The 22,947-nt window shown below is 33.7% G+C and overlaps 1 protein-coding gene across 8 annotated transcripts in view; it reads right to left on the bottom strand.

The window, feature by feature from the left end:
- The window catches only part of PTPRK (protein tyrosine phosphatase receptor type K), a 546,302-nt gene that overhangs the window by 25,500 nt on the left and 497,855 nt on the right, over positions 1-22,947 (bottom strand). For 3 of the 8 annotated variants that reach the window (XM_058566316.1, XM_058566323.1, XM_058566318.1), the window contains 4 exons: positions 15,413-15,551; positions 7,264-7,424; positions 5,379-5,414; positions 1,100-1,284 (listed from right to left, as the gene is read on the bottom strand). In XM_058566316.1, the coding sequence (XP_058422299.1) occupies positions 1,100-1,284; positions 5,379-5,414; positions 7,264-7,424; positions 15,413-15,551 (521 nt within the window). The remainder of the gene's footprint in view (positions 1-1,099; positions 1,285-5,378; positions 5,415-7,263; positions 7,425-15,412; positions 15,552-22,947) is intronic. The other 5 variants (XM_058566319.1, XM_058566321.1, XM_058566320.1 and 2 more) reach the window with 3 other exon arrangements.

Below are 22,947 nucleotides of genomic sequence, written 5' to 3'. Positions count from 1 at the left end.
TCAACACAGGAAATGGGGTCTTCAAAGAGTTAACGTTCTTTGAAGTGAGGTACACAGGAATACACATGAAACGAACAAAAAGAACCATCTCTGGCAGAATATTTATAATTCCTTGCACTTATTTTGTTACCACAGCATAGTGTTTCTGGCATATATTTAAAACCTACTTTCAAAATTCAAAGATAATTTTATTCGCTCCCAAACTAAGGTATGCAAATAATCTATAAATAAAATGTAGAGTTTAGAAGATTCTTCATGAAGTTGGATGTATTTTGGATGTTCTTTCAAAGTAAAGTATTGCTTGAATTCTTTTACTTTAAATGTGTGTGTATGGTGGTACGTGTATGGCGGTGAAGGAGCTTTCTTCTATGCCCCAGACTGATGCTTCTCAGCAAGAGAAGGGTGGTGGCAAAGGAACTTTTTCCTTTTTGCTATCTTACGTTTATTGGGATATTTAGTTTAAATCACATCCTTTGTAGTTTAAATCTTGGCATTTTGGTTTGAGTAGGAAGGGGAAATAAGATTGGGAGAAGAATTTCCCATATGCTTCTTTTGGCTTCTTAATGTTGTTTGGATTTGTGGTGTTCTGTTTTCTTCCCAGCCATGCTCAACCAATCATCCACAAAACAAAACTAAGAGTGACAAGCAGTACATTTAGAACACAAAGCTTGATCCCATTTCTCAGCAGAGGGTCAATAAGCAAAGAGGCAGAGAAGTTCCTACTGTTGAAGTCATTCAAATGATAGATCCTATTATGATACAATGGGACTTAAGGTATGTTGCTATGGATTTTTGAGTGGAGAAATATAAAGTCTAATAAAATGGTTTTTAAATAACATAGTAAAATAAATTATGGAATCCAGCATTTTTTCATTCTTAAAACAAATTTAGACCTAGATATATCCCTGGGAAGTACCCTTTTCTTTCAATCCATCTACCCACTCTCCCCGTATACACACTTGATTTACACTCATAAACACAAGATTAGAGAGTCTATAGCGTACTCCACTCCTTGTTAGGCTAAAGGGAGGAAAAACTGTTAAATTCCACTGAGTATCATGGTCAGAAATAAAATTTAACATAGTATTGAAACTTTCACCTCATATTCCTCTTTGAACCCATAGCTGTCCGAGGTCTTCATGAGATTAATGTGCTGCAGTAAGTCGGCCACCCTGATGGCTGGGTGCAGCTGTCCCGTCTGGTAAGGGGATTCTGTCCCCTCACAGAGGTAACGAGGTACATCTAGAAGACGACTGGACTCTGCTGTAGCACTGTGGTTCTCATCTGGCATTTTTCAGATTCCAGAAGATTAAAAAAAAGACAAAGTTATCTTGTTTAATATATATCTACGCAAAAAAGATTTTAAGAACCTAAAGATCTTTCTGATATCAGGAGGAAGGGAAAGAAATATAGTATAGGTCTAAGGCAGCATCCCCATAAAGACAAAGCTCAAGATATGAGGTCAGAGTATATTACGTTTATGTCAGCAAGACAGCAGATGCTGTGAGACGTAGAGAGACATCTGATCCACTTTAAAAAAAATATAAGGAGGAGATTTTGCTGAGTTCTTGCTTTTTCTTGTATCTGCAGTCAGAGCAGTATAGAGTGGAACCAGAAGATCAAGTTGTCAATTGGAGAGGTGTTTTCATTGTTGATTAAATTGAACAAACTCCTTCCCACCCATTTCCCAACCTCCCTCATGGACCAGATCTAGGCCACCCATCCTCGTAGGGCTGCTGTTCTCACCCTTGTGGCCCTACTGTGACCTACCACCTGGGCTTCTTACCACGATACACTCCAGACTGGGAAACATGGACATTCTACAGAGTCACCCCCTGGCCCTACTCTGTCTGCTAGCCAGGTGACATGTGCATTTACACTCAATCTCTGCCCCCTTGGTTTATTATTATTGCTGTTGTTTTTATTGCTAATACATTTTGACTCTTCTGGCTACTGTGTGAAAGAAACCAGGGTATGTCTCTGGGGCAAAACATATGGGTACTTCCTCTGGAATTCTTCCCTGGCCCATCCAGGCTGAGCTACTCAGCTCCTGCTTTATGTTCTCATGGCCTCCTCCTGTTCTCCTGCACGTCATTTCACCGACTCTGTATTTTAATCATTTGTTTACTGGTCTATTTTCCTCACTAAACTCTGACTGCTTAGAGTGTACAGACAGGGTCATATTTTTCTTTTTATTCGTAGTACCTGGCTCAAGGCAGTCACTCAATAAATATTTCAATGAATGAATTAGTTAAAATCAATTGAATACCTCACCACCCACATTTAAGTGTAGGCCCCATCCCGACTGTGTCATTAGCTTAAAACGAAATGAAACTTTTAAGTCTCTTTCTGTCATAAGAAGGAAGAAAAGAACAAGAACATTTTACCTATGAAGAATAAATATTATTTTAATGACCATAGTACTAATCGTTACAATGAGAAGAAGCATGCTTATATTTATCACATTTAAACTTAGCACTTTAAAAAAAAAACAAGTGTTTTAAAGGGTGTTACTTTGAAAAGCATTATACTGCCATACTCGTTAACAGAAGAGAAAGTACACTCTTAGGGGAACTTTTGATGTTAATGATAATGCATACTGTAGAGAATGATATTTAATTAACAGTTAAACATATTTCAAGTGCTGGTACATTTGCCTGTTCTATCACCAACTCTACAAATAGGATATGGCAAAAAATGAATTGTTGTCCCCATGATAAACATTTTTTCTTCCTGGAGAAGGGAAAAAAAAAAAAAAGAACCCCACAATCAGATTTGTGTGCTTCTATAATTTAGCTTGATTGCATTTACTTTACTTTCTCTTATTAGGCTGAATGCTTTTTTTTTTTTTTTGCATTTACTTCTAAAAATACCACGTTGAATAAAATAAAAACCCTCGTGGATTCTGCTGTGACCTAACCACTCAACTGGATGAATGCCCTTCACTCAGGTTTTGCCCACCCCTCTACACACAAACATTTGCTAGCAAACATGATTCATGAGAGTTTTCTCTTCTTCCTATGAGACTACACTCAATTGATCTACCTTTGCTAAAATATGACAATCAATAAACTGACATAAAGAATATATACATCTCCCCAGTAAAATTAAACTCAGAAGCCACTGATCTGGACACTATCACAGAATACACAGCTTAGGATGAGAAGTAAGGAGAACAGATAATGTCAGAGGCAAAATGCAATCACCCCAGCTGGAATAAGGCAGCCAGGGCTCTGTGGAGCAGCCCAGAGCACACATTGGACCTGCTAGAGCAGCAGAATATTTACAACTGTAAAAGGCTCAGTGAGAAACACAGAATTTACCCATATTCCAAATCTTACATGATTGTGACCCAATATGAAATAGACAGTGCCTTTCCTTTTGCATTAAGGTTTAATACAGTAGTACAATGAGCAGTAGTCTTTAAAATAATCACATATGAATTATTAATCGTAATACAGTTCCACCTCATTAAACCTAATATGACTAGTAGTGAGAGCACAGGTACTAATTATTATCCTTATTACACTTTTGAGAATAATAATTTCAAATATTTCCCTGACGGATTTTCTAGAGTTCTTTGCAACACACTTACCAGTTATAGGGACTTTAACCCAATGAAGCAGTAAAACACAAAAAACAAAAACATGAACCAATATGAAAAGTTTCTAAGCTCTTTTTAAATCAGTAAATAGATATTAATATCAAGCAATATTTGAAGTGATTTCAAAAATTCCTTTATAAATACAAAATCAATTGGATGCAAAACAACTGTAAACACCATGATTCCAACGTTTTAGCTTTTAGAGAATATTAAAAAAAAAAAAAAACCCAATCAGCTTGACTTTCCAAATGAAATAAAATGCATAATGACTGTTTGTACAAATAGATTTTATGACTCTATTGTGTTAACTCTAGTCTTCCTTAAACATAAATATCCCTTTCCACAGGGAAAATTATTGCAATAAACTTTTAAACTTTATAGTTTGTAAAACTCAAATCAATATGTTCTGAGAATTTACTGTAACAAAATTTTCATATTTGGGCAACTAATTTTTTCCCAGTGAGTTTTTAATATTTTAATTGAATTTTACTTATTATTTTGATGCTGACAGCATTCTACAGTGCTCAGTAGAGGACGACATTTTCAGAGGCATTTGACGCCTCTCCAGTGATCATGATTTCCGGCTCCTCCCCACAGGATTGGGCCCCCCCTTTGGGGCAAATTCCCTAGTTCACTTCCTTGCTATCATTGGTGCGGACATCAAAAGGAGAGTGTAATCAGAGATACGGAACATTGACTTTCAGATTCTTTTAGAATATATGTTCTTTATGTTATAAAATTATAACTTTAAATAATTATTTTAGTGAAAAAGAGGTGCATTATACTTAACTGAATTAGTTGTATTGTTCTAAAATATTTTAAAAATGTAATTAAATGTTGACTACATGGATAATAAAAACATGCATAAAATGTAAGCTAAAATTTTATTTTCACAAGAAATTTAAATATAAAACATGAGAACTGGGGACTTTTAAGACACATTTATCAGGCAATATCCACATTTCTTTGGTTAAATCTTAAATATCAGAAATACCAGGGTAAAACTGATAATAAACTTATATACATATAAGCATGCTGGTCATGAATCATTGGTGTGTAATCAGTTAAGGAATAGAGCACAAATTGAAATGAAATTCATTTTATTCTTAACTATACAGTTAGATTAAAAATTAATGTAATTTTACATCTGAAAAGTCCTTATTCATCACTAGCAATACCAGCTGTCTTAGATGTTATATAATGGTAAATCTTGGCTTATTCTAAATTTCTTGAACGATAACACTTATCATGTAAGGTGCATAATATCCACATCAATATTATAGCAAATTTACCTGCATTTATAAATTCTTAATAAAGACAAAACTAAAGCAAATGCACACGTTCCAAATGTTCACTTGGAAATGTGTTCTTTAGTTGCTGTAAAATTAGGAGGATTTAGAAAATCCCTTTCCATTTGATAGACTTTTATATATAAACAAATTATTCAGGTAGCACTTGCCTGAGATGTGTTCATTCTACTAACTAGGATATATAAATATCAGTCATATCTTAAGGGCCATTGTACTTTTCCTCCAAATCTAAAAGAACCAAGAATTAAAAAATATGTTGCTTTAGAAAAGCATACTTTAGTAATTTGAAAAGTGCTAGATCTGATTGGGTTGACCACAGTTGCGTTCTTTGATAAGATCATGACTACATTTTCAACAGTAGGCTGCTTCCTGCACGGTAAATAACTACCGTGTAGACAAAGCTATAACCCATGCAAGAAGGCGTAATCCATGCAAAAAAGGATGATAAAGAACTAGGGCCTCACCTAACACAGCAGTCGGCACAAGCGGATCATTGGGCACTGCAGGAAAACAAAGCTCATGAAGGAACATATTGCCCTAAAGTTGTATTTTACACTCTTTTTTCCTTTAAAATAGATTTATGCTTTCTTAGGAAGGATAACTATTAAACTGTCTTTGATTACTATAACCTGCGAAGGTAAAATTCTCTTTTTTGGCTTGGGTTATCTCAAAACACCAGGAAACGTGCATCTATAATTATAGTTCAGTACTCTGTTCAATTTAAAAAGCGAGGAAGATTCAACTTGACGTTATAAACATTATAAAATTAGTGCAAGGTACTTAAAGAAATAATTATCTCATACTCATTCCAAATAAATTTTTTCAGTTAACTGTGGGAAACAGAGTTAATTCTTTCTCCAAGTTCGTAAGTGAATGTTTATCATTACACTGCTGGATTTAAGCTCCTTAACGAGGTACTAACATAGGCAATAGATAGAAAAGTTTGGGGAATGAAATGCTTTCAAATCCTTAACTGGTTAAATATTAAATCAAGTGGTTAGAGAGATGGTACATCTATATTTTCAGCAAAACTTACTCTCAACAATAATAGTGTTTTATGTTCTTTATCATTTGTCTTATAATGAAATAAAAATAAAACAGATCAGAAAGGCTCTATCATGATTAAAACCTAATTCCAAAATGACTCACACAGCATTTCTAACTTCTAATTTGGTGTAGATCTATACCAGGAAAATGACGGTCTGCATTTAGGGCCAATAATTGTTGAAAAATTTCACAGGCCGAACATTTCAGAAAAAAACTTTCCTTTCTGAAAAGACATAAATGCATACAACCTACAAGTACTTGATTTTCTCAACCTTATCACTAATATATGGTTATAATATGTATAGGAAATAATGTTTGTATTATGTACTTCTTTTCTTATATACATGTTTTCCAAATTGGGATAAGCAAACCTCTGGGATCTGAGGCAGAATGCCTCTGTATACACAAGGCCAAGGATAAGCAGGATTTGCCTTCCTGAAGTATCACTTTTATTTAAGGATTTGAAGAAACAAAGTCAGGTAATTTAACTTAAATTTTAGTAACAAACTAAACACGGTACTATAGAACAGAAGATAAAGTTCATAGGAAATTTGAAGATAAACAGTAATACTGACTGGGGGGCAATTATTCAAACCATTTGTCATTAAGCAGTACCTCAGTGGAAATATTTTAAAGATCCTATCTTCATAGATCAATGTTAGAAATTCTCTACATGAATATATGGATGGAAGGATGGTTGGAGAGACGGATGGATGGATGGATGGATTTCACCATTCCCTGCCAATCCTTCAATTCAAGTAAACTTTTGGATGTCACACCAGATACTTAACAGCATGTAGACTGATCTTTCACCTAGTTAACTTTTTATTACTGAAATTTCCCAGAGGTCTACAGTAGAATATTTTAATAGAATAATTTTACCCATGCCAATAATTCCCTGAAAGAATTACAATGTCTCCTCTGATCTCAAAAGGAACTTTATCATACACAAAGGAAGATTCAAATGACTAACTATAAATAAATTATGATATGAACTAATTTTCTGTAGGCAATCAAGTATTTTAACCTAAAGCAGTGACATGTGATTTGGTCTGACAGGTATATGTTTGGAATATATCTTATGATATAGTAAGAAAACTCATGTGGTTTGAAGTTAAACTAAATCCAATATCAAGACTGAAAATTAACCTTCTTGTAAATTCCATAATATTCTTTTTGCTCTTTCTAGCTGCTGCTTCTCTCTCTTTCTTACTCTCACTATTCAAAAGGTAACTTGTAGAATTCAAAGTGGACTTAAAGACTTTCAAAAATCATTTATTAAAATGTTAATGAAGAACTTACATCTTGGACTAAAATTATGTTGGTCCATGAAGGTGATGGACAGAGGATCTTCTGCATGCAGAGTGCTCTGATCAGCATAACTTCGATCCATAGCATTCACCATGTGAGTCATCTCCTGCCGCGTGTTCCCCATAGCATCTTTACGTTTTTTAGCAAGCTTGCTGCCAAGGCAAATACAAAACGGAAACCTTAGCATGAGGCTTGAAGGAGAGTTGACACCTGCAGTAAGTAGTTCAGGAGAGCCCGAGGATAAGGATATAGTTGTGATTTAGAAACTCTAAGAACCGGTCATAATTTTAGGAATTAAGTTTGACACTCAAACAATATTTTTTGGTTGTTATAAAACTATTCTATTTGTCAATATGGATGTTTCAACATTCAAGCTGTCAACCCAAACTTCTCATCATTTCTTGTATTTTGTCATTAAAATAAATATATCATAAAATATAACTATACTTTATTAAAACCATAAATAAATACTTCTTTAGTAGAGTTGTTCAAAGAAAACTTAAGGTAAAGCTAAGTTTTGGTTTCCCTCCTGGGTGATTAATTCTTTTGATCAACTTTTAGAAGTTCTTCTGGGGAATAACGTGACTACTTTTTCAAGTTTATTTTACCATAATCATTCAACTAAAATAGACAATGAAATCTCTCATTCTTCATTCTCTGTTTTATTACCCAGTAAAAAATGCAACATGTGTAGCATTAACATATTTAGCAATATATTTATAACATTAATCCAAACCTAATCTGAAAATGTATAGAATCAACCACAGCTAGATATAATGCAAATACACATGAATATATGGGAAAATTATATACTGAATAAGAAAAGAATTTTGAGAAAAGTTTTAAAAATGCTATGTATTGGTATTATACAAATGATCATAATCTTGACTTATAGACATGGTGAAATCCTAAAAATGTGTTTTAGAACCACATGGAAAACTATCACCTACAGAAATGTCTTATAAATGCAGCAGGGCAAATGATTTAGGGAATCTGGAAATTAGCAGAGTCAGACTTTTGAGCTATTCAAATACTGATGTCTTTAAACTAAGTATCAAGGATGTGAGATACATTCTGGTTCTTTGCGAATGTTACACATGAAATATACAAGGAAAATAACTATTGAAGGTATCCAAAACATTTACATCACATTAACAACGCAATTTATATCTGATATAAATAAAGGCATTCTAAAAGCCTGGAGTAGTGAGCCTATGTTTCGAAGTTTACGGCAGCAGTTTGCATTGTCTTGGAAATATTCTTTAGTTGTTTTAAGAACACCATTTCTCAGCAGGATTGTTAGCTAGGACATATTCTTCTGAATCTCATTAGTATCTGTAGTAAATGTACTACACATACTTTTAAAAGGCTCATTTAATAGTTGTGTTTATGTCCAAAGGCTTTTCCTTTAAAAAATTAATCTAGCAATTTGAGGGCTGCTCCTGCATAGGATGTTTTTCTCTGAGAATTATTAGTACTTGGCCTCATGGGGTATATACTCTACATACCCAACATATTAACACAGCAGATCTGACATCTAAATACAATAGTCATAAACCAAGCTTTAGGGATGGAAATGGCATTAATTTCTTTTGTGAAATAATAACGATGATAACAACAGTACTAGTAAATAAGAAAACAATGACAAAAGTATAAGAACTACCACCACCACCACCATCACCACCACTACCCCTGCACCATCACGACCACCACCACCACCACCATCATTTATTAGCAATGTTTGCTCTATTCACCGAAAGAGCTATTATCTCGTTTTTTCTAGGCTAGGGGGTAAACACCCTGTAAAAACCTTACAGGCTTCAGACAGGTAATATAAATGAGTGCCACTGCCAGTGGTAAGACACCACCATGGAGGGGACTGTGCAGAACTGGAGATCAGTATGGGGGCAACCTGCCTAAGTGACTATTGGCATCTGATCCCAGTGTTGAGTTTCTGATTTTTAAATTATTTTTAAAAAGAAGTCATGAATCCAAATATTTATGTTAAATTTCCTGATTTTTTTCAAGTGGTCCTATTTTTTGACACAGTAGATGGGGCAAATTGAACATCAGCAGATCATATTTTATTCTATAGACTTCACTTTTCATACTTACCTCTAGGCCGTCATATAGGATATTTGTTCTTTGACCTAGAGTGTTCTTTTATCTCTAACATCTGCTTAACTTCCATTCCGTCTTGCCTCATCAGGGAGGCTTCTCCAACTGATCCAAATACAATGTGTCCCAGGTTAGGTTTCCCTGCTTGGTGTTTTTATAGCACTATGTACTCTGTCTAGAATAACACTCATCACTTATCATTCCAAGTACCCTTTTAATTGTTTTCCCCACTGTGTGTTCCATGAAGGGAAGGACCATCTGTACACCCCCAGCACTTAGAGCCATGTCTGGCACACAGCAGGCATTCAATAAATACTTGTTCAATGGATAAATTAGGTCTGCATTGTGCTTGGCACTTTCCATTTGTCAACTCAATTAATTCTCAGATGAACCTAATGAAAAAGGTATAAGGATTCTAATTGTATAGATGAGTTCATTGAGGTTCAGACAAGTTAAATAACTTGCCCAAGGTTCTTTATCTAATAAGCAGTGAAGAATGACCCGGTTCCAAGGACTAAGCTCTTATACTATATCTAGTGGCTGACTTGTTTTTTGTTTTTTGGGTTTTTTTCTTGCCACTTTACAAAGTGTCCTGTAATATAAAGCATCTACTTATGCTAGGAGTTAAACATTTGTTGTTTTAAATTTGAGAATAAGAATGTGAATACACCGCAAATGTTTTCCCATTTTAAAATTTTAAAACAGCAAAAAAATAGTTTAAGGAATAACTTCCAATCTTTGTTTCTTGGGCAAGAAGAAAGAATGAGTTCATTTCTCAAAAAATTTGAGAGATTGAATTGGATAAAAATAACATAACGAGATTTGGATTAAAAATAATGTTACAATTTTGAAGATGGGCAGTTCAAAGCAAACAGAAAAGACATGTTTAAACTTTGAGGTTTTACTTTCAAACATATATAATTTATACATATTTCATGATTGAGGAAAAATAGAAAGTAATGAATTTGTCAATGCATGACAGGTAAAATGTTTCATGGCAATGAAGGACTTTCATTTTTCAGAATCACAAACCTTTGTTAGTTGACAAATTATGGAGGAATATAACCTTTGTTATATCTGCATTATCAGCTTGGTTTATACCTTAATCCTCACAACAACCCTGTGAGGTAGGCTTTAATTCAGGTTATTACAAAACAAATAAAAATTAACATTGGAGTTGAGTGTTTTGATCAAGAACTGACAGTTACTATGACGATGCCAATGAATGTTAGCTCAAAGATCACATCTGGTTTTCCCTAAAGTTCTACTCTAATTTATTTCTACTTTTATTTTTAAAAAATCTCTAATTGAGATTAGCTTCACTAGGTATGTTTAAGCAGCTTTTAAAAGCATATCTCTGTGACATACTTTGTAATTATGATTGTGCCAGTAGCCCTAAGTACTGCAATAACAGTATCATAATCTACTACATTGTCTAGAATACAGAAATGTTACTCATCCACCAAAAAGCAATCGCATTCTAACATTATAGATTCCTCGACGGTTAATGGTAAGCTTATTGACATTCTAGTAATTAAATACTTATTGATTCCTGTATATTTGATGCTTTGTCTCCCTCTGAGCAACCAGCATATATAACGCGCACTTCAGGACAGTTGAGCAATTCATTTTGCAACTACTTGAGTTTGACAGATGTGCAAACGACTTTCACTATCAAAGCAGCCAAAAGCATAAACTTCTGCAGGTGGATATATGGGTGGGCTATAAAGAGGAAAAGTGCTCCATCACTGTATGAAATGGTACAGTTAATTACTTTTGGCTTCATCAAACATGATTTAACTAGGATATTATGATTCATCACAATAAGCTAGGAGCACTGTTAGTTTACACCTGCTTGTTTTAGTAGATTTTAAGAAGCCAAATGCTTATAATATTTAAAATGTTGGCAGAATTCTATTACAGTCATTGAGACTCTTATCAAATTATGTTGTAAAGCTGGCTTAAATTTACCTAGTGAAATAAATACTGTGGGATATATGCTCCAAATACACTTAATAACAATCCTTAAGCCTTAAATGTTGGTGGATCAAATATCGATCAAGCAATGTCCAAGAATACTTTGTTGTAATGGTCCTTGGGATTGGATGAATACCCTGGCATCTAAGGTCATAAACTGAAAATGACTAGGGAAATAAAGTGCACAATACTCTCCATCGTTATCCAAACCAGCATTCCATACCTAAGTATAGGATGAGCTAAGACTTGGGAAGAGAAAAGGAGATACGTGACACCTATGTGCGTTTTGTGTAGGCTGACATGGGGTTTTTTTGGTCTTTGTTTTGTAAAATTATTGTCCTATTTAAGTTATAATAAGCAAATTCATTTTTCTTCTCTAAAAATAATTTTTATTTATTTGTCACTGCAACATTATGATTGTGTCCATTTGTTTTTACAAGAGCATATTGATTGCCTAGATGGCCAGACCATAAATGTTCTGAGGTTATAACCCATCCTGGATTCCTGGAAATGTGGAGAGATGTTATCACAGTCAGACCTGACCTGATTTGCATCTTGTGAAGGCCTTCTGAATGCTCTTCTACGAATACATCACTTTGGGTCAGTTTGTCAAATAGAAGTGTTACATAAAGATAGGGATTAGTGAGTTACAACCTTATCTCTACTTTACCAGATGACCAATGTATCATATTGATAAGGCACAGGTTGACTTAAGTAAATAAAGGATGTTCTGGGCTGTAGATTAAAGCTACTTATGGAAAATTGTAAATAAAAATTAAAAGTAGCTGAACATACAGAAATACAATATCCCTTTTTAAAAAGATTAACAAAATAAGTTAATACGTAAACTTTATAGTTTTAGAGTCCAGAAAAACATATTTTTTGAAATGTCACCAAAATCACAAACATTTTGTTTTTGTTTTTTTTTTTGAAAAGGGATACTGCATCTTTAACACATGTAAAGTCGTATATCACCCATTTTCTACTTACAGGTAGTAGGAGTAAGAATAGTAGCTCCTCCTGGCAAGCAAATCACAGACAGTGGAAAAAGAGAAGCAATGGTAAATGAAAAGCGTGACTCTGTCACATTCAATAAAGCAGAAAAATGTGCGTTAAAAAATAAAATAAAATAAAATAAAATTCATGTTCTTTTGGTTTGCATTTCAATTTGCTCATGCATTGGTTAGATATATTTCGCCATGCAATTCAACAGATATGCAATAGAAAAATAAAATTTAAAATACATAATTTGGAAAAAAAAACATGCTGACATTTCTTTTATTGCCAAAAAAATTGAAAAATTAAATGGATTGTGTATTTTCAACATGCAGTTAAGCATAATATCATCCATTACCATCTAAATGTCATGACAGATGTCGCAGCTGTGTATAGAACTTGTACACTAAATTGACTATTTTTCTTTATACATAAACATAAAGATCTATTAGTTTAATATAGAATATATGCAGAATGACACCCAAATTTCTATAAACAAGTCATTATATCTTAATGGTACACAAGTACATACATATATTATGTGAATATATATATGCACCATCAATATATATACACAAACATATTTCTACAGTAGATGTATGTGACTATGATACCATACACAAACATTTACTGTATTGAAAGAATTTCAAATTTATGTTTGGAATTATCAATGTACTCATGCTGCGCATTTAAAATATAATACATAACCAATGGAAAAAAATGGCATACATTTGGAAATAATTCAAGTGATAAAATTAAAAATGACATTGCGTTTTGAAAGATGCAATATCCCTTTTCTTAGCCTATAAACTTACTTTATATATATACCCTCAACTGTAGAATTTTACTAAATTGAATTCCAAACCATTTCTTTTCACAACACCCAATACACAGAACTTTTTTCAACATGAGAAGTATACCTACATATATTATTCCCAGTGAAGGATTAAAGTCTTGAGAAAATTAATAATTTCCCACAAAAATAAAGATCATAAGAGGCTAAAATAATTTGTTTTTCCATTATTTTTATTATAGATTTATGTATTGAAGGTAAACTATATTATATAGAAAATTGTTTATCTAAACTTGATACTATCCAATACTGTGTATGTATAATAAACATATTTGTGATTAAATCATACACCATACATGTGTGACACACTGCATATGAGTAGAAGTCATTACAAAGTTGCTTATTATATATCAGAAGGTAATATATCTAAATATGTAACTTTTTCTATCTATAAAATTGCAACTTTTCCTAGTCACAGAGGCAGTGGTAAGGAAGAGAAACAAAAGCCCTAGCATACTTTCTATCAGAAGACAATCAATTAAAGCGGAATTATGAAAACTCAAACATTAAACATTTTAACAGAGAGGCTCATTGATCCAACCATTTAGAATATGTACCAGAAAAAGGATTTGTTACATTGTGCAATTTTAGAGAGTCGTCAGAGCATTTTACCCACAAGAAAATCATGCGTAGATTGCTTTGGTAGACTTCAGAAAATTTAAGTTTCAATTTTTTTGTTATTTCTAAAACAGAGGGCCATGGATAAGGAAGGCTACAATAACGAATAAATGTTTTCAAATAAATAACAAATAAAACCCAAAGTTTAACCCAATTCTTACTGAGTGAGGACATAATTAGAACTCATTTTCATGCTCTCATATCCAATCTGAAGTGACTGGAATAATTTTAATTGTGAAGCAAAGTTTAGTTAACTCTCTAAACTGTTTAGTCCAGTTAACTCGCCAAATACATATTTAAATTAAATAGAGACATAAGATCTGAAGGCTATATTCAATGATTTTATTGATCTTGATTGCCAAATTTGTATTACTAAAATACTTGTCTTCCTGTCTCAAATATGATGTATTTTCCAACCACAGAGGTAGACAACAGCAAAAAGAGAAAGCACTATTGGGGAAAGCACGTATGTAGCTAATTTAACACAAAACACTATAATGCATACCTAATGTTTCTAATGCAGATGTGTCTTCTCCAACATATATATCTCCAGGGGATAATTGTAAAGAGGCAATACATTAAAATAAACTCTGATGGAATCATTAAACATGTAGTATGAGTCTTATCTATACTGTTAATGATTTGAGTACAAAAGAACAATCATAATAGTATATGATTTAATGTAATCAACACCATTTATTATATTAATCAATATAATTCATAAATTACAAATACTTCTATGCACAAAACTATTTTAGGACTGTACTCTGCATGTAAAGATTTTTTTTAAAAGTCCTTCCAATTTGTAGTATTATCTAAAACATATGATTGGAAGGATTGGAGATTTGTGTTAGTTTCTAACACAATGTCTTACAGATAATGACATTTTATAGAATGGAAAAAAGTTCAATTTATGAAAATTGTATACTTTGAAATGTTTTTCAGAAGGAGTATACTTTAATTTCCAAAACAAAGTTCAGTCTAAATTCCAGTAGGTCTTAATATCTTCACATAATTCCAGAAGATGGCGATATTGGTTGATATAGTATAAAAGACTAATAATGCTCAATTTTGTAAAAATTGACACCTCATATTAAAGTGCCGAAATATTTAGTCAGTGAATATTTAATATACAATTTCACAAAATAATGTTTATATTCTTCTCATATCTTATTTGTAGCCAACAATAAGAAAAATAGAGTATAAAATAATTCATAGACCATAATGCAAGTATCATACTAAATCCTTATTTTGCCACTCTTATTAAATAACACTTCAAATATAAGATAAATTAATATCTCCAGTATCTCTGCATTTGAGAAATTTAAATTCATACATTAATTTCAAGGTTAACTTGACAAAACACATATGTTTATGTCAGAAATTAAACTGCAAATAACCAATAAGAATTTATTTTAAAAGCATGAAAAATAAACTCAGATGCTGGCAACATGATTAAAATAAAATGACTCTTCTTGTTGCTTGTTCTAATTTAAAAGAGCTCAAGGAAACAAAAAGTGTTTAAAAACTAGTGACATAAGTAGTAAGTAAGTGGGACAGAACAAAATCAGGCCTTACCTCTTTTTCACAATTAATATGACAACTAGGAGGAGGAGGATGAACACCAGAATTCCAGCACTAATTCCGGCTATTTTCACCACTCTGTCTGTCTGCTTGGCTGGGTCTGGAATCACTTCTGGTTCTTCTGTTGCTGCTGCTAAATGAATCAAAAAAATAAGTTACCGAAAGCCGCTAATTATCACAGAAAGGAAAATTCTTCCTAGCCAGAAATTACTACAAAAGACAACTTGTTTATTTTACTTGAATAGAAATACCCCCAAAATATAAATACAGAAGCATGCTAAACTACAGCATGAGAGATTTAGGGTCGAGATAAGGGAAAAGTTTTCTGAATAGGGGTTTTGTTAATGCAAAAAATAATATGAAAACCTAGAAATAACCGTCAAAGGGAATAGTGAACTATTTTTCTCCAAGGGTGTTTAAAAGTCAGAACACAAGATTTTTAGCAAATAGTACAATGGAAAGACATGGGCCCAGATTTAGAGATTCATTTGTTCATGGGTTCATTCGGCAAACACCTCTAGACTCAATTGCAAAGTGAACTTGGTACCTTAAGGTAGTGCCATGGCGCTTGTCTGGGACATAAGGAGTTTTGATAAATAAACGCTTAGTCTAACTGCGAGAGGTGTGAGTTTATGATTTGATACAGAAGATTTGAAATGAATACTTGCTTTGGAGGAAGAAGAGAATAAGAAAAGAAAAACAGATACATAAAGGAATATTTCACATTCTCTTAACAAATAAAACCCAGATAATAAACCTGGGAACAGAACTTTGAGAAGATGTAGGGTTTTTTGTTTTGTTTCATTTTTAATTCTTTGTATCCCCTTACTTCATTTCTTTCTCGAGCATCCCTCATATACACACACAATAAAAATTACAAATTTTAATCAATGTACAAGCTCTAGTAACCCTCTGAAGACATCTTTCTTTCACCTCATTTACCTTGAAAACTGGCAAGGAAGGTATTATTATCTACGTTACAGATAAAATAACTGAGGCTTAGAGAGATAAGGACCGATGATAAATTGCTCAAGAACAGAGACAAAATCTAACACTTCTCCTATCTTCCAAAGCAGCATTTCTCAATGTCTCCAGATCCACAGCCCTTCCCGCTAAGAATCTGGGTGACAAGAGCACAGGTGACTCTCAGGATGAGGCACATGTGGGAAACTGCCTTCAGGCACCCAACACAGGGTCAGGAGATGGTGGCTCAATGAATGAACAAATGAATCCCTAAGTCTAACCTCATACCTTTCCAATGGATAACCTGCTAATGCCCTTTTTAAAAACTATCCATTTTTCTGCATTCCAATTCTTTCTTCTTTAGCTTCTCTCTCTTGGCTTCTTTACCCTCACCCCCGGCTTTTACCCCCCATTCTGCACACCTAAATATCTGCCTCAGTTTCCCAACCAGCCACAGTTTCCCCCAAAAGGGGACTGACACAAGGTTGCTAACATAATTTTTCCAAGTAGGAAATTAAAAAGAACTAATATCAATATCATTTCATAAAATGGTAATTTAAAGCTAAACCAGTAGGTAACAGAGCTTGAAGAAAAGTGTTAGAGAGAACACAGTTCACTTTGTAAAACAATTCATTTTAACCGTTTTAATTTATCTTATTTCAATTGGATAGAATAAAACTTCCCCACGGACCACTGTTTGGTAACTACTATTCTCAAGTAGGAAAAGCAGGCCTTCATCCTGTATTTTCTGGTAAGCAAGGGAGTTTTCCTTTCTGACTTGACACTTTCCATATATCCAGGCTTCAGGGAATTTCCAATCTCATTAATTATGAATAGAAGTAGTTCAATGCTTAGCACATTCCAAACTACACATTAGGGTTCATTCATCAAAACATGTATTAAATATATTAGAGATCTCATCCTTCCCAAGAGCAACTTTAGAAATATATACCTATAGCATGTATATATCTATATATATCAAATATAAACCTATATAATATATATATAGTTCATTATATATATATTTCTATATATATGTATACATAATGAAAACAAGGAGCATATTCCAAAGTTGGATATGAAGTCTAAAAAGAACATATATATTGTTTGTAATTCTCAAATTGGATTGGTTTGACACAGTTACTGCCTCAAATAGAAAGGGAAACAAATTGTCCAATGTAGAAATTCCTAGCAAAAACTTCAGTACCAGCAACAAGGCATTGCTAGTCACTAATGAGAGCTTACTCTCATTAGGTTCTATGCGACACTTGGCTTCCAGAGGGGAATGATAATGATCCCTTTGCGGTTTTCTGACATCTCACAGCATTAAATGTTTCTGAAACGCTTTGGAAGAGTTCTTGTTCAATGAAGTAAATATATTTTTAACATACCATTTTAATTCAATGAAACACATACTATTATGGGATAATTTTCTAAAGATATTATGCCATAAGTAGCATGCTATATTTCATAAGAATCTTCAGAAGTGCTAAGCCCCACCAGTAGCAGACAATCTTCATAATATACACAGGTACAGATATAAACTATCACCATGAAGTATAAATACCAGCTTAATACCAACTGGGGTTAGTAATTAAATAACAAAATTGACATGAAGGTGATGGGTAAACAATTTCAAATTCAGATGATGGAGAATTTTTTTAAGTCATATTAAATAATATAGATTTGCTAATGAATTAATCTAAGCATATTTCCAGAAACAAAAAGCCAAATCCAAAAGTAAATTTCTGACAAATGATACAACCTTGCAGGTGTATTCAGAGTGCAAAATAGTGAGACTTTTATCATCTATTATGTAAAACAGTGTTATTACTTTAAAGTCATAGTCATATGTCTTTGTTAAACACTGGACTTCAATTAACATTTACCAAATGAATAAAAAAGAAAAAAACACCACGTTCGTTCATTTGGGTTGGGTAAGGTGCTTGTCTGTCATGACTACAACTCTTGTGCAAAGACTTGTTCATCGACGCTTCAACATCATTATTCAACTTGAGTATAGAAGGTTATCAAATTCTCTAGGAACATACAATTTAGTGGTTATTTTCCCTTGATTGTGAATCCTCCTCAAGGTCTTTAGCTATGACATATATTATTATGATTATTACTACTACTACTAACAGTATTTTTAATTAAATGTCTGCATAAATTTATTACTTTAGATACTTTAATCACACATATTTTTCTAAGTTCTTGGCCTACTAGAATCAAGGAATATAAATATCCTATTTAAAGTCATTCAAGCTCAGAAGATTCATTAATGGAAACACAAGCAGTAGGCCCTAAGTAAGCATTTTCTATTTTCTTCAAAGGGAGCAAAAGCTATTACAGTGACCGCACCTCTGAGCCCTGTGTATAATTTATGCACATACACAAAGGCAACGTGGAGCACCTTTTGCAGAAACGCTTTCCTTTGCCATAAATCTTTACCTTTTTTATCTGTCAAAAAATATTCGAAGAGTCCCCAGTGTTCTGAAGCCAAGAGCAGCATAATTCTTTGGATAGTGAGAAAAAACTAAGGCAGTATTTCATTTTCATTGAGCAAATTTATGAGATGCTTTTTTTTCTTGCAAAAGTAGTTAAAGTAACTTTATAAATTGTGTTTTTGCTCCTACTCCTTAAAAATAACTTACTTAAAAAATTTAGGTAAAAGACTTAAGTAGAAAATACATAAATACCTAAAAAATACACAAATTTACTTCAAAAAATTAAAATTATTTAATAGCTGTGATCAGACAAAACCATTTTTCCACTTTTAGGATGGATATCAGAGATGGAAGCCTCTAAGTACAATATAGTAGGTGATGGCATAGTGGCTTCAGAGACACCAACAACGCCCTGCAAATTCTGCAGATCCTTCAGGTCTTTCACTAGTGTTTTCTTTCTTTCTCAGCTATAATTCTGGAAAATTGTTCACACTCACTTCCCAATCATTACTAAAAGTCCCATAATCAACCTTATGTTCCCCAACGCCACCAACCCACCATTACCAATGTTTCTTATGACTTACTAGTTACTGAGTTCAACGTACACTTTTCTCATATCATTTTATGTGCCCTCCTGATAGCGTTTGACACTACTGTCCGCTCTCTCCTTCTTGAAACACTCCCTTCCTGGGGTTTCTATTACTCGGCCATCTCCCAGGTTTCCTATGACTCTGGTCTCTCCTTTCCAGATCTCCTTTGTGAGTCTTTCTTACTTCCCTTAAAAATAGGTGCTTCTTTGAGTTCCTCAAGGACCTGGGCCTCTTGACACTGTTTTCCATACTTTCTGGCTTGGTGATTTAATCCACTTCCATCATTTCAGCTGCCATCCATGCTGATCACTCTCAAATCGATAGATGTCTAAGAGCTCCAACTTGAGCTCCTGAGCATGTAGTCATCTGATTCTCATTACACGTCTGCACTTCGATGTAGGACAGTCACCTTCAACACCTCATATCCAAATCTGAACTCATAATCTTATCCATAGACAAGTTCCTCCTCTAAGACATACGCTTTCAGTCAATGGCACAACTCTTTGTGCAGTTGTTCAAACCAAAAACCTGGGCATCACTCCTGAATCTTCCTCTCTCTCCTGATCTCTAGGATTAACCTATAATTTATCATCCAGATTGGGATGCTTTTGAAAGTGAAAGGGGATATCCTTAATAAATATAACAAGACAAAAGGTAAAAATTGGAATTATCCTGGGCAAACTGGGATGTTCGGTTGCTTTACTTTTTTCTCATAAAATTAGTTACAAAGTACTACTACTTCCTAAATATCTCGTCTCTACTTTTTCCATCTCTGCTACCACCTTAACTCAGGTCAACATCATCTCTCACTACATTACACAGCAGCCGCCTGTCTTTTCTCCCCGACTGCATTCTTTGACTAATCCACATCAAAACCCACATTGCAGCACAGAGTATTTCTTTTTTTCTTTCTTTTTTTTTTTTGTGAGGAAGATCAGCCCTGAGCTAACATCCGTGCTAATCCTCCTCTTTTTGCTGAGGAAGACCGGCTCTGAGCTAACATCTATTGCAAATCCTCCTCCTTTTTGTCCCCCAAAGCCCCAGTAGATAGTTGTATGTCATAGTTGAACATCCTTCTAGTTGCTGTATGTGGGACGCGGCCTCAGCGTGGCCGGAGAAGCGGTGCGTCAGTGCGCGCCCGGGATCTGAACCCGGGCCGCCAGTAGCGGAGCGCGCGCACCCAACCGCTAAGCCACGGGGCCGGCCCAGCACAGAGTATTTCTAAGACTTCAATGTATCATGTCACTCCACTGATTAGAACCCTGCAATGGCTTCCGAATGCTGTCAAGATAAAGTCCATGAAAGCAAGGACCATATTTATTTTGCTTACCATTAGGTTTCTAGCAGATCCTGGAAAGGAACAACAGTACACAAAGTATTGGTTGAATAAATTAAAGAATGACACTAAACCTGCCTATGAGATAGACTCTAGTAGCATACAGAAAATCAGCTGTCTTAAAAAAAACACAAGGATATATTTGGTCAGACACAAATCTTGTTTTCTTTGGATGTTGGCATAAGACAAACTTGGTACATAGATTTCTGAATTGTCTCTAGAAATTTCAAGCCCCTCTACTAGCCATTCCTTCACAAGGCTAACCTTTTCTACTATATGCCACCATCTACAATCAAACCCAAGTGTGGGGAAATTCCAGCATCATAGAAAGTACAAGAGATTTGATATCAGCAAGACTCTATTTTAATTCTTGGATCCTTCTCTTATCTGTTGTGTGACAATGAATAAGTCAACATCTCTTAGAGTTATTTTTTCATCAAAAAATAAAAATAATAACAGTGTCTATATTATATAGCTTTTGGGAATATTAAGTGACATAATGGTGGGAAAAGTTTTTATAAACTGTGAAACAGTGGTATAGTAGAAGGAGTAGTAGATGCTGTTGCCCTGGTTGGAGATGGCTTAGATGTTAGCCCTTTGGGTCCATCATGTAAAAATTAAAAATCATGACTAGGAGAACTGACATTACTGAAAAACAGTTTAAAAAAAATCTTAGCAGTCTATTGTATAAATATATAATGATGAGTTTTGTAAAGTACATGTTATTAATTAAACAGTCTGCCATAGTGCACGGCTAAGCCTTACGGGCATCTTGAAGCATGTATTATTTAACTCAATGATCCTTTGAAGTCACTTTGCCTCATCATGTCATCTGATCTTATGAAACTTGTCTAGTCTTAGATTACTGACAATAAAAAACAGCGTCTATCAGAGTTTTATATTAGTGAAAAATGAAGACAGCTATATGGCACGCATTTTGTTTAAACAGTAACTAGAATAGAGTTTATTCTTGTTTAATACAGATATGGATATTAACTGAAAATTTCTGATGTGGAAAATAATAGTGCAGAAGCCTACAAAGACTTTAAACAAGTATGAAATAAAAGTATAGATTCATATTACAAATATTTAAAGTTAATTTCACACTGCTTAAGGGATCTTCTTGTAGTCTTAGGTTCTCTGAATTTGTTTTGGTTTTGAAACCACAGTTCAAAATGTTATATAAAATCCTGAAGAAATGATAGAAATACCTTTTTTTTACTTGAGGTAATATTGGTTTAAAACATTATATAAATTTCAGGTGTACATAATATTTCAATTTCTACATACACTACGTTGTGTTCACCACCAAAAGGCTGGTTTCCATCTGTCACCATAAAAATGTCCTCCTTTACAAACACTTTCACCTTCCCCCCACCACCCTAGAAATACCTTTTAAAAAAGCACTAAAATAAGTATCACATTTCAGGAATGTACTTAAAGGTTTAAAAACACGTAAAATATTTTTTACTTCATAGTAACTTAATGAATGGCAAATATTTTATGAATTTTTCATTAAGTTTCCCATTTAGTTAAATTAATTCAATTGGGTAAAATAGAGCCTTAGTGTGTTCTCTTACTTCTTAAAACAATTGTGTCTATTTTCTAAGTTATTTATGCAAACTGTCCTCAATTCTTTATTCCATCTTCTTGCTGCCTTAGATCAAGACCTCAGCATCTTGCTTTTTTACCAAGACTTTCTGATTTCCAAATAGGCCCCCTCAGATTTATCCTTTATAACGCCACCAGCATGAGTTTTCTAAAATGCAAATGTGATTAAATGACTCCTTTAACTGCTTTCCATTCAAGAGGAAAGGCAAAAGTTCTTGGTATGACATATAAGGCTTTTCAAAACTAGGCTATAATCAACCTTTTCAATCTCATCTACTGAAATTTCTTTAGGGTATCATATACCCTAATCATTGAAAAGCATCAGCCATTTCCCAAATACTCCTTCATCTATTTCAGGGTTTGGCAAACTGTAGCCCCACGGGTTGTATCCAGCAGATTTTGACTGCAACTATTATATGACCGCAAATATTCAACTTTACAAGATAATATCACATTGTTACCAATTTACGTACTTACCAGTAGGGTATGTCAACTCCATTTAAATTACATCTTAACACTTTGCATTATCAGACTTTGTAATTTTTGCCAAGTTTATAGTAGAAAATTATATCTAACATGCAT

The sequence above is a fragment of the Diceros bicornis genome, chromosome 23 (genome assembly GCF_020826845.1).
Source record: "Diceros bicornis minor isolate mBicDic1 chromosome 23, mDicBic1.mat.cur, whole genome shotgun sequence".
NCBI lineage: Eukaryota > Metazoa > Chordata > Mammalia > Perissodactyla > Rhinocerotidae > Diceros > Diceros bicornis.
The sequence above is the reverse complement of the archived record's forward strand: the minus strand, read 5'-3'. Positions and strand labels throughout refer to the sequence as shown.